The sequence below is a fragment of the Leucopleurus acutus genome (genome assembly GCF_964270905.1).
Source record: "Leucopleurus acutus genome assembly, chromosome: 5".
NCBI classification, from domain to species: domain Eukaryota; kingdom Metazoa; phylum Chordata; class Mammalia; order Artiodactyla; family Delphinidae; genus Leucopleurus; species Leucopleurus acutus.
Window position 1 is genome coordinate 96,628,816 of NC_139147.1, and position 21,936 is coordinate 96,650,751.

At 36.2% G+C, this 21,936-nt stretch overlaps 1 protein-coding gene across 1 annotated transcript in view; it reads right to left on the minus strand.

The window, feature by feature from the left end:
- Positions 1-3,755: 3,755 nt before the first annotated feature.
- SEC62 (SEC62 homolog, preprotein translocation factor) overlaps positions 3,756-21,936 on the minus strand; it is a 29,303-nt gene continuing 11,122 nt past the window's right edge. The window contains exons 4-8 of the mRNA XM_082840062.1: positions 16,789-16,993; positions 16,451-16,543; positions 13,331-13,391; positions 9,014-9,133; positions 3,756-4,977 (exon numbers count right to left, since the gene is read on the minus strand). Coding sequence (XP_082696188.1) covers positions 4,508-4,977; positions 9,014-9,133; positions 13,331-13,391; positions 16,451-16,543; positions 16,789-16,993 — 949 coding nt within the window. The 3' untranslated portion in view covers positions 3,756-4,507. The remainder of the gene's footprint in view (positions 4,978-9,013; positions 9,134-13,330; positions 13,392-16,450; positions 16,544-16,788; positions 16,994-21,936) is intronic.

Here is a 21,936-nt window from a genome sequence, read left to right on the forward strand (position 1 = left end):
TAGAAAACAAAAATAAAAACAAAACGAAACTCTTAGGGCATGCTCTGTAAGGTTGTGAGATACTTTCTAATAATGTTTGGGGACAAGGACCCGTCAAAGAGGTAAACTCTTCATCAGAATTGTTCTCTAGGAATTTCTCTGGTTTACTTGGTCTTGGTTCCCAATAGGAAGCAGATGATTCTTAAATTAAGATACTTTGAGGAGATACTAACAAAGATGTGGGGTGTAGGGGAGCCACAAGAGGAGGCACAATAGCTTCAACAACTCCAGGCCAGTATCAGCAGAGCTGACATCACCCCTTGGCCAGAAGGGAAGAGAACAGGAAGTGGCAACTTGAAGGAAAGGAGTGAAGAGAAGTTTAGAGGAAGTGGTAATCTTTGACTATTGAGGGAGCCCATAGTGGGAGAGCAGAGAGAAGAGGTTACCCTGACCATCCTCAGATCTCCAGCTAGGACACTCCTTAGCCACACCCACCCAGAAGCCAGGAGGCGAGGCAGCCCACTGCTGTGGTCCACTCATAAGTCTCTTGAGGGCAGAGAGCAGAGTGGAACTGGGAAGGCAGAGATATCCAGCACATTTGGCAAATCCCTACCATAGCACTTTTCACACTACCTGATGGTCCAAGAGGGCAAAACTTTTTTTTTTTTTTGCGATACGCGGGCCTCTCACTGTCGTGGCCTCTCCCGTTGCGGAGCACAGGCTCCGGACGCGCAGGCTCAGCGGCCATGGCTCACGGGCCCAGCCGCTCCGCGGCACGCGGGACCCTCCCGGACCGGGGCATGAACCCGCGTCCCCTGCATCGGCAGGCGGACTCTCAACCACTGCGCCACCAGGGAAGCCCCGCAAAACTTTTTATAAAATTCATGGCTAGGGCTTCCCTGGTGGCACAGTGGTTGAGAGTCCGCCTGCCGATGCTGGGGACACGGGTTCGTGCCCCGGTCCGGGAAGATCCCACGTGCCGCGGAGCGGCTGGGCCCGTGACCCATGGCCGCTGAGCCTGCGCGTCCGGAGCCTGTGCTCCGCAACGGGAGAGGCCACGACAGTGAGAGGCCCGCGTACCGCTAAGAAAGAAAAAAAAAAAATTCATGGCTACACCTAAAATTCTGACACGCTGTGTTTGGTATTACTGAACAAATGGACAAAGAACTGAAATACTGCTAAAACTGAGTAAAAGGAAACTACTACATACAAGTAGGAACTAAATATTTACTTTCAGACAGAATGGATATTTAAAATGTTATGGAAATACTAGAGCATGATTCAGCAATAAATCCTATTCTGTAGATCAGACAGATATGTCACAGCTTTATAATACAGTTAAGTACAATTGTTCCTTATTTGTGGGTTCTGTATTTGTAAATTTGCCTGTTGTTTAAAACTTCTGTGGTGCTTTCACAATCATGCATAGAGGTGAAAAATTTGACTTGCCCAATGCATATGTTCCCAGTTGAGGGTGACAAGTTGACATGCTGTGTCCTTGGTTCAGCTCTCTTAAACAAGCATCCTTTGCTCTATTTAGTGCATTGTTTTTAGTATTTTTGTGCTTTTTTACTGGTGATGTTACTGTTTAAAATGGTCCCCAAATGTAGTGCTGAAATGCTGTCTAGTGTTCCTAAGTACTAGAAGGCTGTAATAGACCATATGGAGAAAGCACGTGTGTTAGATAAGCTTGGGTCGGGCATGAAGTTATGGTGCTGTTGACCATGAGTTCAATGTTACTTAACTCAACAAAACAGAAAGACACCTAAAACAAATTTATGTATTGATTAGCTGGTGAAAATGTGGCCAGAAGCTCACACAATAACCCCAGTATTTCCCCTAGGAGCAATGATCCAGTATTTGTTAATTCCGTGTTGGTGGTGACTTTACAGAACCTAACTACATGAATAATGATGATCAACTGTACTTATTGTTTTCCAATTCCTCATAAAGATTCAAAAAAGAAAATTCAATTTATAAAAGATACAAGATGATTTTTCTATAGTTAGCAGCTAATTGGTACTCATAATGTAAAACCAGAAGGGGGGAAAACATTAAAACCCATCACCACTGCATAATTTTAATGTGACATATTAAAATTTATTACTTTTTGATAGTATTTGGCTAAATCCAAATTATTTCAATTAAAGTCATCTAGAAGGCCATATAGTTTGAAAATTAAAGAAATCAGTGGGAGGGAAAAGGAGAAACAACCTATTTAATACATTGACTTTACAATCACAAATGCATTATTATTATTATCTGGACTCAGTTCATTAATTCAATCCTGCTTATTAGTTAAGTCAATTTATACCCACTCCACAATAAATCCTACATTATCCAAAAGCTTCATGCTTCTATTTACAGTAGCATAGCAAACTTGAAGTTTTTTTTTTTTAACCACGATTCCAATGACTAATGTAAACAATTTTCCATGCTCTGGCATAAGAATATTTAATGTTAGTCAACAAAGACAGCCATCTATTATTCTGAGAAATGTAACAGTGGCAGTCTTTTGATTTTCTGTTTAAAGTATACAACCTTGAATAGTAAAAGAGCTGAAATTTCTAACTTGCTTTCTAACCATAGTAAGAATGACATTTTCCCCCAGGGACCACCAAATATTTATAAAAATTTGTACTAACATTCTTTAAGAATCCACACATATCAATAAGAAGCTGACTTTCCTGCCATGCTCCAAATGTCTTAAAGGTTAGACACAGTACATATATTATAAAGAGCTTAAGGATAAATATTGAGTGCCTGGGCATTATCACAACAGTAAAGGTTAAATCATTTTTATTTCTGAAAGACACTTTTGGTACCATTATCATATCCCAAAATAGGTATTAATGCTACTGGTGATTAAGAAGCTCAGAAGTTATAATTATGCATCCCTTTTAGGGAAATAAAGCAGAAGAGCTCTGAAAATGTGAGGGGAAAACACCCAGGCACTTAAATCAATGAACATTGGCTAGGAGGAAACTTAAACTGATTGACTGCATCCTTGATAGAGTTGCATTAACATCCAACAGCCACATGTTCTGTCCACTTAACAAGGAATACTATAAAGAAGCAAACAAGCCATGTTTAACAAAGTGTGTCAGTATACAGAAAGTGTACTTTTTCACAATTAGAAAAATTTAACACCTTTAGTCTAACACTTAGGTGGGAAACTGCCTAAGAAAAATGAAGACCTATACACACCACCTATTTCAACTACAAAGCAAAATGCTCTCACTGTGACTGAAGGAAAATAATTTAATATTCATTATCATTTTATAAGAGTATAACTCCAGGGAATGATTATGCTCATAAGTAAACACATGATTTTTCCTAAAGATTTTTTTTGTAACTAAGGTTTGCAAGACATGAAATCAAACTGCAAAACTAGTTTAAAGCAATTAGAGTCCAATGGTTCTCTTATGTTTGCTTTTATGTTCTTTATTTTAAATTGATATTTTAGAACAGTAAATTATCTTTCATAGCAGTCCTCCTGGTCTGATAATACAGCACCCCATTTCTGAATGTAGAGATTTAAGATAAATCAAAATGAACATTAAGGCGTACAAACAGCTACTTTAAGTCTGCTCTTATTTAATAAGGATCGTTTTAATTCATATTCAAATACATGGAATGTTGGCACAAAACTGAAGCTGCTGCAGAAAGATCACAGATGTTTTGTGGGTTACTGAAACTTCCGTTTCTCTAAAAACATATGCTTAAATGGTCTTAATTTTACAAATTTAAGTTCTGAGAAAATGTCTAAATAAGAAGTCAATTAAAATAAAATGTTTATTTGTAAATTATGTACAGAATACATTTTACTTTACGACAAGGAAATGGGAAGAAGAGCCATCACCTTCCAGCCAATGCTTCTTGCTTCCTCTGTTGGAGATGACCACCTTACTCTGAATCAGTCGTACAAATCAGTTTGGATTTCCTAAGTTGGAAAAGGAGAATTTGTAGTTAAACTAAGTGTTGCTGCATTATTACTAGTTGGCTTGTTTCCACAAAATGCTTTTGAACCTTGCTAACTCAGAATCTTGGAAATTTTCTGGTGTAATTTTATAATCAACAAAAGCTAAACTATCAAGAACAATAATTTAAGCATTTCACCTTAAAGAAACTGTGAAATGGCTACAGAACTATGCATAATCTGAAATGTTGGTGTTTGTTTTTATCCCTTTTAGTTATTTTGATTAGTCTAACAGTAAAAAGCCATACAACTATCAAAAAATGTCATTAATGTAAATGTCACTGTGGAAAGTGCACCTCTGATAACTATCAAAATAAATGAGACCTATTTACTGTAAAATTATCAAATAGATAAAACTTACAAATGGCTTTAGACTGTACCAATAATAGTATTACATGAAATGAGGGGCTGAATATAACTGCTTGGATGACAAATCCACTTCAGTAAATGGATTTAAAGAAGGCTACAAATGTCACGTGTACATTATGATGATCAGCCAACCTAGAAAATCCAACCTCTTGCACTTATTTAGTCCCCAAATTAGTCAGATTATGATTTTTCATGTGAAGATTTAGTTGTTTCTCCATCATTGTCTTCTTCTTCCTCCTCTTCACAATCCCCATCTGTTTGCTGTTCCAGTTCCTCTTTTGTGATCATTTCAAAATCATTCCCATTTCCACTACTGTGTTGGGATCGGTCATCTTCTCGCCTGTCACTGTCTGTGTCTGAATGCCGTTCTCCACCTGAGCCTTCTGTTCCATGATTTCCTGGTCCTATTTTTCCTTCCTCATCTTCCTTTTTCTCACTGTCTGACTTTTCCTCACTGTCGGACTTCTGCTGCTTTTTGGTTTCAGACTTCTCATCTTTCTTTAAGTCTGCTTTTGGTCCTTTATATTCATGTGTGTACAGAGGCCTGAAGGAGTCAATGAAGCCCACGTCAGCAGTCAGATTTGGCAAGAACCAAAAATGGTGCCTTCCTCCAGTTATGAGCCAAATGATGAGAAATAGAATGCAACGAGCTGTGGGAGAAAAATTTCTCTAATTGAATAATTCAAGCATTGACTCAGAAAGCACAGAATATTTGTTAATGCAAAAGTGGGAAAACATTCAGAGTTTTATTATTTGCATATTACATGCACCTTAAGTATAAACAATTAAATCCTAGTTTAGCAGCTATCAACAGTATTCTAGGCACAGAGCATTCTTCTCTGAACTTGAGGGCATAACGCTACAATGCCATTAAAAAATTGCTTTTATAATTTTTTAATTCGGGTGCTGTTTCATGGATATACTTATGATTTATGCACTTGGCTATGTTATAGTTCAATAAGCACAGCTGCCAGTTGGACCCTGAAGTACATGAGATCATGGTAGAAGAAAAAGGAAATAAATGCAGGATGAAGGATACCTTAAGCAGCCTTAAAAAGGAGAAAGCAGGGCTGCACCATGACTTCCCTAGACCCCAGACACTTTTGCCTTTGTAAGGCAATTCCTTCATTAAAAAATATTAAAAATTCTGCTTTTCCGACCATACTGGTACAAATACAAATATAATCCTGCACAGGTTCACTATGATATATGTGTATATATTATTACTTTTGATTTTAAAAGAAATGAAAATGAAACAATTTCCGTGGGCCCCTAAATGTATCTTGAGTTCAAGGCATGTGCCTACCCTGCCTAAAGGATAAGTCTTCTAAGAAAAAATACTTTTGAACAATAAGATAATGTCTTACCAGAAGTTACGAGTTTCTTAAATAAGTATATAATTTCTGTTTATTTTAAGGACCAACCTTCTCCCAATATTAGGAAACATACAATGCTAATGAAAGCCAGATGGCTTCAACAAATAGGTTTGAAGTTACTCTTTTAGAGCAATATATGACAAAACTGCGGTTTAGATAATGGAAGACATTGAGAATTTTAAAGTTTATAGTAATGAGCTATCACAAACACAAACCCCAATATTTCATATAGTTTTCTCTTAATTTACCAAGCATATTGAAGAGCTGAGTGAGTGATTTGCCTGGTTTTTCTTTTTTTTTTTTTAAGGTCATGATTATGTGAATGTTATGGACTAATCAATTATGACAGGTTTTTGGTTTTATTTTACTTTTTGTTTTCTTTACTGATAATTATATCATTGTTTTCAAATAAGACCTGAGAAAAGCTCATCTATGTTTCTTCCATTATATTGCTTTGGACAAATAAAATGATTATAGCTGCCCTGACTTTTATAAAGCAGTAATTTCTATTTTCACAAAAGAACATAAATATTCTGAAAGACTGTGTGTGTATACATCAGTATCTTTTGTGGTACAAACAGAAAAGGCGAATATGCTTTGAAATTATGGAATAATCAGTGAATAAACCCCACTGAAAAAAATAATGAACATCTCTTAAGGAGGCTGCATATTTTTCCCTCCAAATAGAATTATGATGTTATGATATGCTTTGAAGGGTTGTTAAGACAGACAGTTCATAATATGAAATCTTGCCTCAAAAACAAGAAAGAGCAATATCGAAATGGCAAATAAAATCCAAATTCTAATGCCATATATAAACTGGGTATAGCAGAATTCTAACATTTTTTACAGTTTTTCTCTATGTGGCAGTAGATTATTATCAGGGGCAAAAGGAGAGGAATCATGAGAAAACCACTGTGATATGTATTGTCATACCACTTCTATACTAAAAGTGACATATTTAGAAAATCGGCAAAGATCTTATTTTAAATGGCAATACTAAGAATATGTATTCAAAGTAGCACCAAATATAATTTTGACCAATATATAATACTTCATGAGATAATATTAAAAAAATCTCCAATTTATAAGTGGGGTACAGATCAAAACCATTGGAAAGTATATTTGGAATTTTCCAAGAGAAACAACATTTTCTAAGAGAAGCAATGAAAACGTTGGGTTTATTTTCTGATTTGATTCACAAGACTACTTAATGCACAATGCTACTTAAATCCATACTGTATTTAAAATGAAAAATTATAGAAAACATTACTGAATAAACAATACTTTAAAAAGCAAAACAAGATAATAACCATAAATTATTGCAAATATTGGTTTAAATAAAAGATAACCAAGTGGGTTATTTCTATTCAGTGGAGTTAAACCTTTGCTGAAAAATTTCAAAGAGCTTCTAAATTTTCAGAGATTTGGGAACCAGAAGACACCAACTTGATTAGTATATCTAATGGCAGATAAAAGTTTATGGCTTCTAATTCTTGATGCAGGTAGTACACTACCACGAATTACCTGCTTCACACTCTTAGATATTATTTCTTGGCCTACAAGTGTGCTGTTACATGCAAAAACTTCAGGGGCTATTTTCAATGTGACTAAGCTAGAGGAAGGAAAAACTGAAAGGTGGATGAAAAAGGCCTCACACACAGTCAGAGATCCCAGAAAAAAATGGAGGCCCATAAACAAGATGAACTGAATGAAAATACTCAATGAATTCCTAGGTCCATGGCTGGTGGCGCCAACTCAGGACACTTTGATGTCCAGGGTGAAGGGATGTGCAGAGGGAAACGGCTTAGGGCTATAGCAGTAATGCTTTATAAACATAAGAATCTATTACATTACACATCATGGAATCTCAGAGTAACACACACCCTCCTCAGATAATCTTGGCCAAATCATGTCCTCTAAAAACAGATATTAAATCATTAATGTGGATATTTAAAAACATTTCTATAAAGAAGTACTCCCATATGTTCTGGTGGAAAAGCTTATTTGTCATTTGAGGAAAATAATCAGAACTTAGTACCATATACCAACATAAGCTCTCGATGGTTCAAAGAATTATATATAAGGTTAAAAAAAAAATCACTAAAGAGCTTTAGACAAGCATAAAAAAATTCCTATTTCTTTCCCAAAATGAAAAACTAAATTAGACCAGTTTACCCTATACAGGAAAATCTTCAAAGACTAGAATTTTAAGCAAAATAATACTTGTTTTTTCTCATAGTAACATGTTCATTGTAAAAAATACAGACAAGTGTAAAGAAGAACATTAAAATCATTCAAAACTACCACCACCATTTATATTTAGGCATACTTTTTTTTTGTGTGTGTGTGTGGTACGTGGGCCTCTCACTGTTGTGGCCTCTCCCGTTGCGGAGCACAGGCTCCGGACGCGCAGCATCAGTGGCCATAGCTCACGGGCCCAGCCACTCCGCGGCATGTGGGATCTTCCCGGACCGGGGCACGAACCCGTGTCCCCTGCATCGGCAGGCGGACTCTCAACCACTGCGCCACCAGGGAAGCCCTAGGCATACTTCCTTATAGTCAAACCCTCCTTGGCACTATTTCCATTTCAAACAAAACAAAAAAAATTTTTTAAGTTCCTAATTATATAAGCAAAAAATACCACATTATCCTAATTTTATCATTTGATAACTAGTGATGAGTATTTTTCATATATTTATTAATCAATTGTTTTGAATTTCCTCTTTTGAATTGGGTTATTTTTATATTGTTATTTTAGCCATGAAAGACCCCAATCATCCAGAAACATAAAATAACATTATTTACATTTTCTTGTTGATTTTTAAACAGCATTTTACAACCTGTTAATGCATCAAGAATTTACCTTGGTACATGGTACAAACTGATTTTTACTAAAAATGGCATATCAATTGTTTACAATCATTTATTGTATAAAATGTAAATGTTTAAAATAAGTTTCACTTGCCTTAAGTAAAAAAAAAGTGTTTACTGAAAATATTATGTCTAATAAATGATCAACCACTGTAAAAATATTGAAGTCCTTGTGGTAGTTAAATCTTAAAGCATAACTATTTGCAGACTGAGACATATTAAATCCTTTCAACACAACAGACCAAATCTAATCAAGCACATATACTACTTCAAGCCTGAGTCAGTTTTGGGATATGACCCAAAAAGTAGGCCCATATATTTCTTGATTCACTTACATTAATTTTGCTGTTAAACTTTACTGAAGCTCCAGATTATAGTCCAAACTGCTCAATATCTACCTCTTACCGAGGTCAGTCTTATTAATAACAATACTTACCAACAGCAAGGAGAAGAATGCTGGCTACAAAACAGCCTGCACCCACACTGAGGTAATAAACACCTACTCTCATTTCTGCTGGCCAAAGAGGGAAGAGGGTGGCTGCTATCACTGCAATCACTGTAACAAGAAATGAAAAAGTTACATACATAACCTTTAGATTAAAATTTTAAATGGCTTAGTTGCCATAACAGTGAATATACTCCTAGGGGGAGAAATAAAACAAAACCATATTGAAACATATAAAATTGCCATTTTTATAGGTAAAAAATGGTGGATTATCAACCATTTCATAGTTTAACTACTATTTTTAAATTAGATTAGGATTTTTCTAGTATAAATTATATATAATTAGAAAAAAGTATTGTCTAAAAATGTGAGACTGTTAGCTCCTTAAATGATCAACTGTTGCTGCTGTCAACTTTTTGACTATAAGATATCTGTCTATCAAATAGGGAAGCTTAAAGAAACAGCAACCAAACAACAGAACTAACCAAAAATGATTCCAAAGATCCCTCCCTGGAGATTGGTTCTGGGGTGAAGCTCTGACATCTACCAAATGAAAAGCTCACCAGGAAATTCTGATACAGATCATTTTTGGTAGTTAGGGAAGCTGTATACAAGCATCTCCAGTTTTTTTCTAAGTACAGTGGAACCACATGGAACAATCAAAAGAAAGATCTGGTTTTTAGGTATTTATAGCAAAAGAGATCAGGATTCAAATTCAAATTCTAGCTATTTCATTTATAAGCTAAGGATTGGATTTATTATTTTGAATGGGATCCTATGATCATATTGATCAAACTTGCTTAACTGCTATTTTTTTCTACTTGTTAAATCATTCCCTCCCTCTACTCCTACACCCGCCCCACTAAATTTACAGGAATAACACATACCTATGGTAACAAAAGAAGCAAAAAAAACCCCAAACAAACAAACAAACAAAAAACCCAAAACAGTAAAATAAAAAACAATAAAAAACAAACCAAAAGGTATAATGTGAAGTCTTCATCCAATTCTTGGTCCATTCCCCAGAGGTTAATTACTATGATTTATTTGTACTCCCAGAAACTGCCTATATACAATTAAAACTAGCTACACAGAATTTTTTTTTTTTTTACAAAAATGAGCTTATAACACTCTTACTCTTTTACAGTGTTCATTTAATCTATTCTAGATATCTTTTCGTGAGTACTAATAAGAATTAGTCTTATCTAATTCTTTAAAAGCTGCATGATATTCTGGCACACAGTTGCACTGAAATTTATTTCACCATCCTCCTACTGAGGGACCTGATCTGTTTCCAGTTTTATCCTATTATAGACAAGAGGGCAACAAATACCAATGTACATGTACATGTGTGCAACTGTGATTACAGCACAGGATAAATTCCTTGAAGTGTAACTATTAGGTCAAAGGGTAAAGGCATTTAAAACTTGAAAGATGTTTGCAGATGACATGATACTATACAGAGAATCCTAAAAATGTCAACAGAAAACTACTAGAGCTAATCAATGAACTTGGTAAAGTAGCAGGATACAAAATTAATGCACAGAAATCTCTTGCTTTCCTATATACTAATGATGAAAAATCTGAAAGAGAAATTAAGGAAACACTCCCATTTACCAGTGTAACAAAAAGCGTAAAATACCTAGAAATAAACCTACCTAGGGAGACAAAGGACCTGTATGCAGAAAACTATAAGACACTGATGAAAGAAGTTAAAGATGATACCAACAGATAGAGAGATATACCATGTTCTTGGATTGGAAGAATCAATATTGTGAAAATGACAATACTACCCAAAGCAATCTACAGATTCAATGCAATCAAATTACCAATGGCATTTTTTATGGAACTAGAACAAAAAGTCTTAAAATTTGTATGGAGACACAAAAGACCCCGAATAGCCAAAGCAGTCTTGAGGGAAAAATAACAGAGCTGGAGGAATCAGACTCCCTGACTTCAAACTATACTACAAAGCTACAGTAATCAACACAATATGGTACTGGCACAAAAGCAGAAACATAGATCAATGGAACAAGATAGAAAGCCCAGAGATAAACCCACACACCTATGGTCAACTAATCTATGACAAGGATATACAATGGAGAAAAGACAGTTTCTTCAATAAGTGGTGCTGGGAAAACTGGACAGCTACATGTAAAAGAATGAAATTAGAACACTCCCTAACACCATACACAAAAATAAACTCAAAATGGATTCGAGATCTAAATGTAAGACCAGATATTATAAAACTCTTAGAGGAAAACATAGAAGAACACTCTTGGACACAAATCACAGCAAGATCTTTTTTGATCCACCTCCTACTAGAGCAATGGAAATAAAAACAAAAACAAATGGGACCTAATGAAACTTCAAAGCTTTTGCACAGCAAAGGAAACCATAAGCAAGACAAAAAGACAACCCTCAGAATGGGAGAAAATATTTGCAAACAAATCAACGGACAAAGGATTAACCTCCAAACTATAATAAACAGCTCATGCAGCTCAATATTAAAGAAACAAACAACCCAATCCAAAAATGGGCAGAAGACCTAAATAGACATTTCTCCAAAGAAGACATACAGATGGCCAAGAAGCACATGAAAAGCTCCTCAACATCACTAATTGTTAGAGAAACACAAATCAAAACTACAATGAGGTATCACCTCACACCAGTTAGGATGGCCATCATCAGAAAATCTACAAACAACAAATGCGGGAGAGGGTGTGGAGAAAAGGGAACCCTCTTGCACTGTTGGCTGGGAACATAAACTGATACAGCCACTATGGAGAACAGCTGGAGGTTCCTTAAAAAACTAAAAACAGAATTACCATATGATCCAGCAATCCCACTACTGGGCATATACCCAGAGAAAACCATAATTCAAAAAGACACATGCACCCCAATGTTCACTGCAGCACTATTTACAATAGCCAGGTCATGGAAGCAACCTAATGCCCATTGACAGACGAATGGATATAGAAGTTGTGGCACATGTATACAATGGAATATTAGCCATAAAAAGGAACGAAATTGAGTCATTTGTTGAGATGTGGATGGATCTAGAGACTGTCATACAGAGTGAAGTAAGTCAGAAGGAGAAAAACAAATATCGTATATTAACTCATGTACGTGGAACCTAGAAAAATGGTACAGATGAACCGGTTTGCAGGGCAGAAATTGAGACACAGATGTAGAGAACAAATGTATGGACACCAAGGGGGGAAAGCCGCAGGGGGGTGGGGATGGTGGTGTGCTGAATTGGGCAATTGGGATTGACATGTATACACTGATGTGCATAAAACTGATGACTAGTAACCTGCTGTATAAAAAAATAAATAAAATTTAAAAATTAAAAATAAAAACTTGAAAGATATTTGCTAATGGCCCTCCTAAATATAGTCTGAGGGATTTGGATTAGAATAAAGTGTCAATGTATATTTCTGAATAGATACTTTGTGCAACTATATTAGGAACAGCCATGACATAAATTCCTAGAAGCAGAATAGTTGAGTCCATGTGTATACATTTAAAATTTGGAAGATACTGCCAAACTGCCCTCCATAAAAAATAAAATAACGGACATATCATCAATTATTGGAGAGTATTGGTTTTTCTTAAGTGTTGGACCTTCACTAAGAGTAGGTACTATTAAACTTTATAATTCTCTTGATAATCATTGTTACTTTAATTCGTATTTAATATGAGTGTGATTAAGTATCACTCACAATTATTGGTCACTGTATTTCTTTCTTTTTTAAAATAAATTTATTTATTTATTTATATTTTATTTTTGGCTGCGTAGGGTCTTCGTTGCTGCATGCGGGCTTTCTCTAGTTGTGGTGAGCAGGGGCTACTCTTCGTTGCAGTGCGTGGGCTTCTCATTGCGGTGGCTTCTCTTGTTGTGGAGCATAGGCTCTAGGCGTGTGGGCTCAGTAGTTGTGGCTCACAGGCTCCAGAGAACAGGCTCAGCAGTTGTGGCACACAGGCTTAGTTGCTCTGTGGCATGTGGGATCTTCCCAGACCAGGGCTCGAACCCATGTTCCCTGCACTGGCAGGCGGATTCTTAACCACTGCGCCACCAGGGAAGTCCAGTCACTGTATTTCTTTATCTGTGAGTTACCTTTACCATTTTTCTAGCAGGTTGCTAATCTCTTAAAGATGTAGTGCAAATATTCTCCTCAGTTTATCATTTATCTTCTGGCTTTATTTAAAATGTACTTTAAAAAAATAACTATTTTATGTTAAATATTTTCTTTCTGGCTTCTGCGTTGTTTATATCCCTTTCTAAATTTTAGAGATTGTACTTACCAAGGATTAATCCCATGACAAATGTTTTAAAGTGAACTGGGTCATAGATCCACACAAATACCTAGAAGAATCAAGAAACCTCAGTGCTTAAAGTTCTAAGGTTACATTAGAACAGTTTCTTCCAACCTCTTAACATATAAGAACTACTTTTAAAGGTAAACAAATTCCAAAGACTATTCCTTTAGTAGCAGTGTTTCTTTTGGTATCCATTCAGTTAGAAAATTATTTTAAAAACTATAAATTACGTAACACATTTAAGTACATTTCTATGTACTTGCATGCTTTTAACAGTTTACTCCTGTGTGCAAACAATTACTTAACCATTACTTATTCAACCTAAATACCAGCAATTGTACAGCCTTTTTGCCCCTAATGTAATGATGTATACTGGCATGAGTAGAGTAGAACCAACCCGTCTAAGAGCACAGTTATGATAGATTCCAGTCAGGCCCTATTAAAGATCCAGCAGCTCTCAATTCCACCCAACTGATGAGAAGCAAAGAACCATTATTAAAGATCTTGCTCAGTGAACATAAAGATTCTATGACTCCCTGCAATAAGTTCATTGCCAGCTCCCCACGGAGGGTCTGTAGCTGCAAAGCTGGGAACCACTGCTTTTAAAGCTTACTTTAGAAAACAGAAATTTACTTCATTTAGAATAACCAGAACTCTGTTCATCATCCATAAAACTCTTAGTTTTATCTCTCAGTTTCTATAAATAACAGTACTCTTCCATTTCCTGGTTCTATTTTTTTTTTTTTCTTTGCAGTACGCGGGCCTCTCACTGTTGTGGCCTCTCCCATTGCAGAGCACAGGCTTCAGACGCGCAGGCTCAGCGGCCATGGCTCACGGGCCTAGCCGCCCCGCAGCATGTGGGATCTTCCTGGACCGGGGCACGAACCCGTGTCCCCTGCATCGGCAGGTGGACTCTTAACCACTGCGCCACCAGGGAAACCCTCCTGGTTCTATTTTGACTAGCGCTCTTGGTTACTGCTTTTTGATTTGCTTCTTTTTCTAACATTTCTCTTTTTTAATGCTGCACATTGATCCTGGAAATCGGATCCACAGACATCACTTCTGCCATTTAGCATTCTAAAGAAACAAGTTTTTAAAGATGTTTCCCATCTTTAAAAGTTTCAAAGCCTGCTTCTTTCTACACAATAAAATCTTAGCCTTTTTGGGAATGCAAGCACCCATGCTTTTGCTCAGGAAAAAGCTTCTTTTGTCTAACAGACCTATAACTCCTTTGCAGTGTACCTGGCAATCTACCAGTCATCCTTCAAGGCTCAGGTCAAGTGTCCAGAATCTCCAGACGCTTCTTATCCTCTCTTGATTAAATTACCTATCCCTAATTGGTATTCTCCCATCATAATACTCACCATGCTGTAATACAGTACAGGCATGGACTATACTATACTGTACTATATAATATATACAGTGTACCTCAGAGGTATTTCCAGTTCAGCTCCAGATCACCGCAATAATGCATTTTTTTGGGGTTTCCCAGTGCATGTAAAAGTTATGTTTACACTATACTATAGTCTATTAAGTGTGCAATAGTATTAAGTCTAAGAAAACAATGTACATACCCTAAGTAAAAAATAATTTATTGCTAAAAAATGTTAACCATCACCTGAGCCTTTGGTGAGTCTTAATTTTTTTGCTGGAGGAGGGTTTGAAATATTGTGAAAAATACCAAAATGGGACAGACACAAAGTGATCAAATGCTGTTGGAAAAACGGAGTTGATAGACTTAATGCAGGGTTGCTGTAAACCTTCAATTTGCTGAAAACAAAAAAAAAACCAAAAAACTTTATCTCTGAAGCACAATAAACAGAAGTACAATAAAATGAGGTATGCCCATACCATGTTTAAATGCTTGTATGCTTGCTAGACTATAAGAGCTTCCAAGAAGATAATTTTATCCTATTTATCATGTTATTCCCAACACCTATAAAAACGACTTCGCATATAGCCAATGCCTGATGTTTAACTGAAGGTATTTGCGCTTTCACATTAAGAAAGACCTGTGGTCTTCTATTACATTGGTTCTTAAGCAGGGGTTCACCAGAATCACCCAGGGATACATTATACAAAACACACACACACAGCCATATACACACTCACTTACTATAGATTCCACCCTAGAGATCCTCATGCAAGTATGCCTGGAATGAGCCTAGTGCACATGTTTTGTGAAAAGCCTCCCCAGATTTTCAAGCTCATAGCTCCAGGAACCACTGCTTTCTATTTATACTACTTTTGTATTAGGTATAGCAAGAAATTCACAACAACTCAATGGCCAGTATATAAGTAAATGTTTTTGTATTGGTTAAATGACTAAATTAAGTGGTCTTCATGGAAGGCTACAACCATAAAAATAAGCCACTAAATTAAATAAATAAAATGATCTCCTTGAGTAAAGCATCAAGTAATATTGAAAATTTTAGACCCTGATAGTCGTGTGTCTAACTATAAGAGGCAGAAACCTGTAGGTGTCCCTCCTTAACCATTGTACTTTTTTTCCTTTGATTCTAATGGGAATCTTATACTTTACCGGGCAAATGACCATCCAGTATAAAAAGCATATTTCTAAGACTTTACTGCAGGTAGGCATCACCATATGAGTAGGTTCCGGCCAATGGAATACATGCAGAAATAAAATCGCCAGCTTCCTGGAAAGTATCCTTAAAAAGGAAGCATGTCCCTCATCCTCCTTCCCTCCTCTGGATGCAGATATAAGGCTGGCAGTCATTTTGCACCATGAGGTAATCTTTACTAACTGCCTCACACAGGCGGAAAAGTTCAGATCCACCCTGGAGCTGCCATATCTGCTTACCTTCCGATTTCATTAATGAGAGAGAAACAAGTATCTGTTTTGTTTTAAGCCACTGTTATTTCATGTTTCCTATCTATCATAGACAGCTGAACCCGATTCAGATTGATTTAAAAAAATTTTTATAAATCTAAATTCAGAGACATTCACTTTTAAAAAGTAGATTTTGTATCTACATGGTTAAATTTATCTGAATTACTTCTTTTCTTAGTGAAGGCATCAAAGATAATTCTAAAAACTCCTATGGAAAATTGGATTTCTACTTATAAGCTAGATACTCTCACCTCATTTCCATCCAGAAAAACTTGATCATCATGTGGCTCAAGCTTGAATTTTTTCTTAGTTTCCTTCTTTTTGGGAGTTCCAGGAGTTTCCTCCTATTAAAAAACAAGTTGAATAGAAGAAAACACGTTTGCAAAGAAGCAAAAAGCAATGTAACATCCATATAGTCAAAGTTTCACTATATGAGACACAGAAATCAAAATTCTCAACCACAGTATTTGTAAGAATCCTGATGTGGTTTAAGTGGTTGTTGTGCAATATTTTAAAGTGCTGATACACCAGTAGTGCTAATGTGCAAGTAATAATTTTTTGATTTTTACTTAATTTTAGTTGAAATCACCTTTTTGGATTCTTCCTTTTCACCATCTTTCTTTTTTTCTTTTTCCTTTTTTGTCTTTTCATCCTTTAGATTTTCTTTCTTGCTCTTTTTATCTTCTTCTTTTCCACTTTCAGCTTTTCCTTTCTCTTTTTCTTTTTTTATGTCTTTCTCATACTTCATTTTCATTACTTTTAGTGCCCGATGAAAAAACTGTTTCTTTAAAAGCCTTTGGAAACAAAGATATGACATTACATTCCCTATAAATTATATACAGACTGAAAAGCAAAAATTTCAAGACCTGAATAAAATGAGCAAAGGAAGACATACACTGGCAACTCACAAAAGAAATTACAACTAGTAAGCCCATTGAAGAACAATAAAAAATGTCTAACTGAAAACCTGTGTAGCCAATTTGATTATATGAAAGTTGTCAACCTAATTTTCATTTTTTAACTGTATAATTTAATGAGATTATAGGTTTGGAATTATCCTCAAGTTTTTCTCTAGGTTCATTAGGAGTAATCAAGACTGCTTTATTTAAAGTTAAGTCTCAAATTCAAGAGCAGACATAAGTGGTATATAAATATATGGGGAAAATAAATGTAACAGTTTAAGAAATGTTAGCAGATTAAAAATGTGCCCAGGCTTCCCTGGTGGCGCAGTGGGTGAGAGTCCGCCTGCCGATGCAGGGGACGCGTGTTCGTGCCCCGGTCTGGGAAGATCCCACATGCCGCGGAGCGGCTGGGCCCGTGAGCCATGGCCGCTGAGCCTGCGCGTCCGGAGCCTGTGCTCCGCAACGGAAGAGGCCACAGCAGTGAGAGGCCCGCGTACCACAAAAAAAAAAAAAAAATGTGCCCATGATCTGACTGATCCAAATCGTGTCTTCACCTGTCCTTCTTGATGTATTTTTCTTCCCTCCATGTACTTCACTATTCAGCCTGTCACTATAATTAAATATCTCCAATTAACTAAGGAATAATTAAATATGCTAAGGTGAGATTTCTGGACTCTGAAAACAACACAGTATCAAGTTGAAAACTGTACAATATATGTAGCAGAACAACACCATGTGTTCCTTGCTTCACTAATTTCTCTCAATAAACTGATCTTTCTTCCATTTAGCAGGGGTTATTTTGTTGTTGTTTTTTTTTTTTAATATTCCTACTTCAGGGCATTTCCACTGGCTATTCCCTTTATCTAGAATGCTCTTCCCCCAAATAAGCATGTCCTTTTGGTCTACTTCCTCACTTCTTTCAAGTCTTCCTTCAAATGTTACCCTCTCTACTAAGCCCACCCTGTTTAAAATTATAAATCTATCCCCCATCCTTCCTCCTGTTTCCTGTTATCCTATACACAGCATTTATTCTTTTAGTTTAATATATAATTTATAACATGCTTGTTTGCCTTCACTAGACTGTAAACTTCTTAAGAGTAAGATCCTTGCTTTATTCACTTCTTTATCTGATGAATTTAGAAGCTCAGCTGACCCCAAATTAAGTCAACCTTGGCTGCCTCAATCTTTTCTAATCCTACTCAAGAAACTGGTTTAACCTTACCTTTGTCATCTAAAAGCCATCTTTTCAAATCTTATGTTCCAGTTTCAGAGTTCCTGATTTCTTTATTCCTGCCTTGATAAAGTACAACTACCAAAACACAACTAGAAGCTAGGTCCCACTGCCACCATCTGTGCCTGTTAATGGTAACTATCCACCTTTCTATTCAATACCTTCACTGGTGCCTACTCCAGCACATCATACCACTTGCTAACTAGATGCCTCCTTCTTGCCTAAAGACAACTTATTTCTGATCATTATCTTGTGCCCACCTGTATTTCGACCTGCTTGGCTGGGCTTCTTTCTGCTGCTCAGTTAGGTCCACCCCATGAACATCTCCACAAAGCTAACTTCTAGGTCTCCTCATTTGGACTTTTACTTGTTCAGAAGATCTATACGGCATATATAATTATGCCACTGTCTGAAATGCCCCCAAAGAATCCATCATTAATATCTGCTACACATATACATATATACATAAACAAGCAAAAATCTGAAATGAGACCCTTAATAATTAACTACTTATGAGTAGAAAGTTGAGACTTAAAGAGTAGTGGTGGGTATTTGAATATGAAGGGGGATCTTTAATTTTTACTACTTCAGAACTTCTTACAAAAATTTATAATGAAAATATTCTAATCTCTATTTTTGCACTTAGATGATTTCCAGATTTTCTATCAGGATCATTCATTACAACTTCACACATTACTGACCGCAGATGTACTAACACCACAGCATTAGTTTCTGCAAAACCCCCCACCCCAGTCAATAATGTGTTAATATGAAAACAAAAATACATCTTATTCATTGTATGTTAATTGAAAACCAGCATTTCATACTACACTTCATATTATAGCTCTCCATATAGTAAGAGTACATGTGCACACAAACACAGATACTTGAGTATATAGTCTCAAATGGTAATATAATTATCCATGAAGCAACATTATTGGTAATTTGGATTTTCTTCTGTATCATTTTCAAAATTTTCTCAAATTTACTTTAGTGAAAAAAAATGTTCTTAATAAAGAAATAAACAATTAAAAAATATAAACCATAGAACTTTTAGGAGAAAAAAAAAAATCCTTCCCTTGACAAGCAGATACAGAAGAGCACAGAATCAGCAGGAACACCTGCTTCTGTTACTCCTCCTGTACAGCTGCCCCAACCCCTTGAGAGAAAAGAAGACTATTAACCAATCAAATTGGTCTTGAGAAGTTCACATTCAAGTAGATGGGTTCAGATATCACCTCTACCACACAACGAGCTATGTAGTATTGGGTAAGTTACTTAATTTTAGTGTATTTCTAAAATGGGGTATAAATGAGAAGCATGTAGATTGTTTAGTGTGGTGCCTGGCATGCATGTTCTCAATGTTAGCCATTACTACTGCTGTAGCAAAATCCTGAATTTCATTTAATATTGATAGTTATGGAAAACACAAACACATTTGGTTTTATAAATAGTTACATTATACCCTCATTCCATTCATTAATAAGTAGAATCATTCACTTATTCCTTGATAGTTCCTTAGAGAATGCCTACTTCAATTCACTCTATGCCTCAAAAAATGAGATGACATTTACTATTGTAATAAAATCAGTGCCTCCATTTATTTAGCTTTAAACTCACTGTACAGTACAGATCATCTACATAAACTCTGACATTTTCACAGACTACTCATACTTTCCTATCTCAGTATGTTCTGTGCCCTCTGCCAGGATCAAATGTCCACTCTCCTATTGTTTGCTGGGTAATCACCTATTTCTGTTTCAAAATTTGATTAAAACATATTCCCTGAGAGGCCATTCTTGAAGTTTCCCCATTTCTGTCTTTCTTACAGAACACACTGTATTGTAATTAGTCACAAATCTTCTCTAACAGATGAAAATATGTGCTTTGGAGGCAGAAACCAAGTCACAATTATCTCTGTATTCCTGAGGCCTGGCCTATAATAGATATTTGATAAGTATTTCTAGAATAAATGAATGGATTAAAAGCAGCTTGTAAAAAGTTATTAAATTTCTTATTATTCTTCTTCACCTCTTAATTTTTTTTACCAGGTTTAATAAATGTTTATTAAATGCCAGACATATGTTTAGGACCTTCACTTATCTGACAATGGTGAATGCCCACATTGTGCTAATTGCTGTGGAGTTACAATAAAGTATAAAACAGTCTTCCAATTGCCTTCAGATTTAGCAGGCAAGAAATTTAGAAAAACTAACACACATGCAACAATTCTATTTAAATAGTTAAGGACTAAACTGTATGCTATTACCTTTATAAATTCTGTAGAACATTAGTTTAATGTGGGCTAGAGGATCTGGGGAATACTAGATGGTAGAGATGGAATTTGAGAGATATTTATATTGAGAGGCAGGCAGGATAGAGGAAGAACTGTTTGCGGAAAATGGCAGGTTATTATCAAAGAAAGCCCAGAAGAGAGAATGAGTATGGTATATGAATGAGAGTGAGAAGGACACTACTGGACTGGGGGGTTGGAGATGCAAAGTCACTAGGAGGGTTAGGATGATGCTAGCTAAAAGGTTGAAGAGTCTGTACTTGAAATAGGCCATAAAGAGGCACATCCTACAGTTTCCTGTTTTCCTTTGTTTTTCCTTAGACTCCCTCAAGACTTCAGAAAATGAGACAGGACACGTGTCCCTTTGTGGTTTTGCCTGTAGTCAGGCAGGAACCCATGAGGGCTGGCCATCATGAGGTCACCATGGTTATTATTAGAAGTGGCTTTGAAAACTGTAGGTAGTTATGCTTCTCTCTCTTAGTGCAAAAAGGACACAAAAAGCTTGATATGAATGGGAATAACATATACAACAAAAAGTGAGTGTATTGCTAGGACAATCTCTGTACTAAGGTTTTTTTTGCTTTTCATATAACGAAGTATCAAGTCTCCTAAAAGGCCAAGTGAAGTGTATTAATACTGGCTGCTCTCCTCAGAGATTTGGGCTCAGATTTAATATTCAAATAGTATTGACAGGTTAATCCTTCATTTTAATTTTTGCTTCATTAAATCCATCATCATTTTGGAGGAGATAGTATAGTGCAGTGGTTAAGAGCATGGACTATGAAGTCAGATTGTTGGATTTAGAATTCTGGCTCAGCCACTTACTAGCTGTGTGACCTTGGGTAAGTGATTTAACTTCTCTGTTTCTGCATTTATAGCATCTTTTAATTTTTACACTATATATATAAAAAATAAGTCTGTTTTGAGGCAGGCAGGGAAATTTGCACTTTGGAGTTCTAATACACAGATGGCTGTAAAGGAAAATACCGACTACACCACTGTTAGCTAATCCCTGCCCCGACAATGAAATTTCCATTGTTTCTGAAAGGTCCATTAGTGACTCTAGATTTTGGCAGCTAAGAATTTTTTTTTTTGGCTGTGCAATGTGGCTTATGGGATCTTAATTCCCCGACCAGGGATCAAACCTGGGACCGTGGCAGTGCAAGTGTGGAGTCTTAACCACTGGACTGCCAGGCAAGTCCCCGGCAGCTAAGAATTTTAAGAAATAGTTAATAATTCTTCAACTTTACAGTTTTAGAAACCAGGTTGTAAAATAGTGGTTTTTAAGAGGGGTCTCATGTGGCTGATACT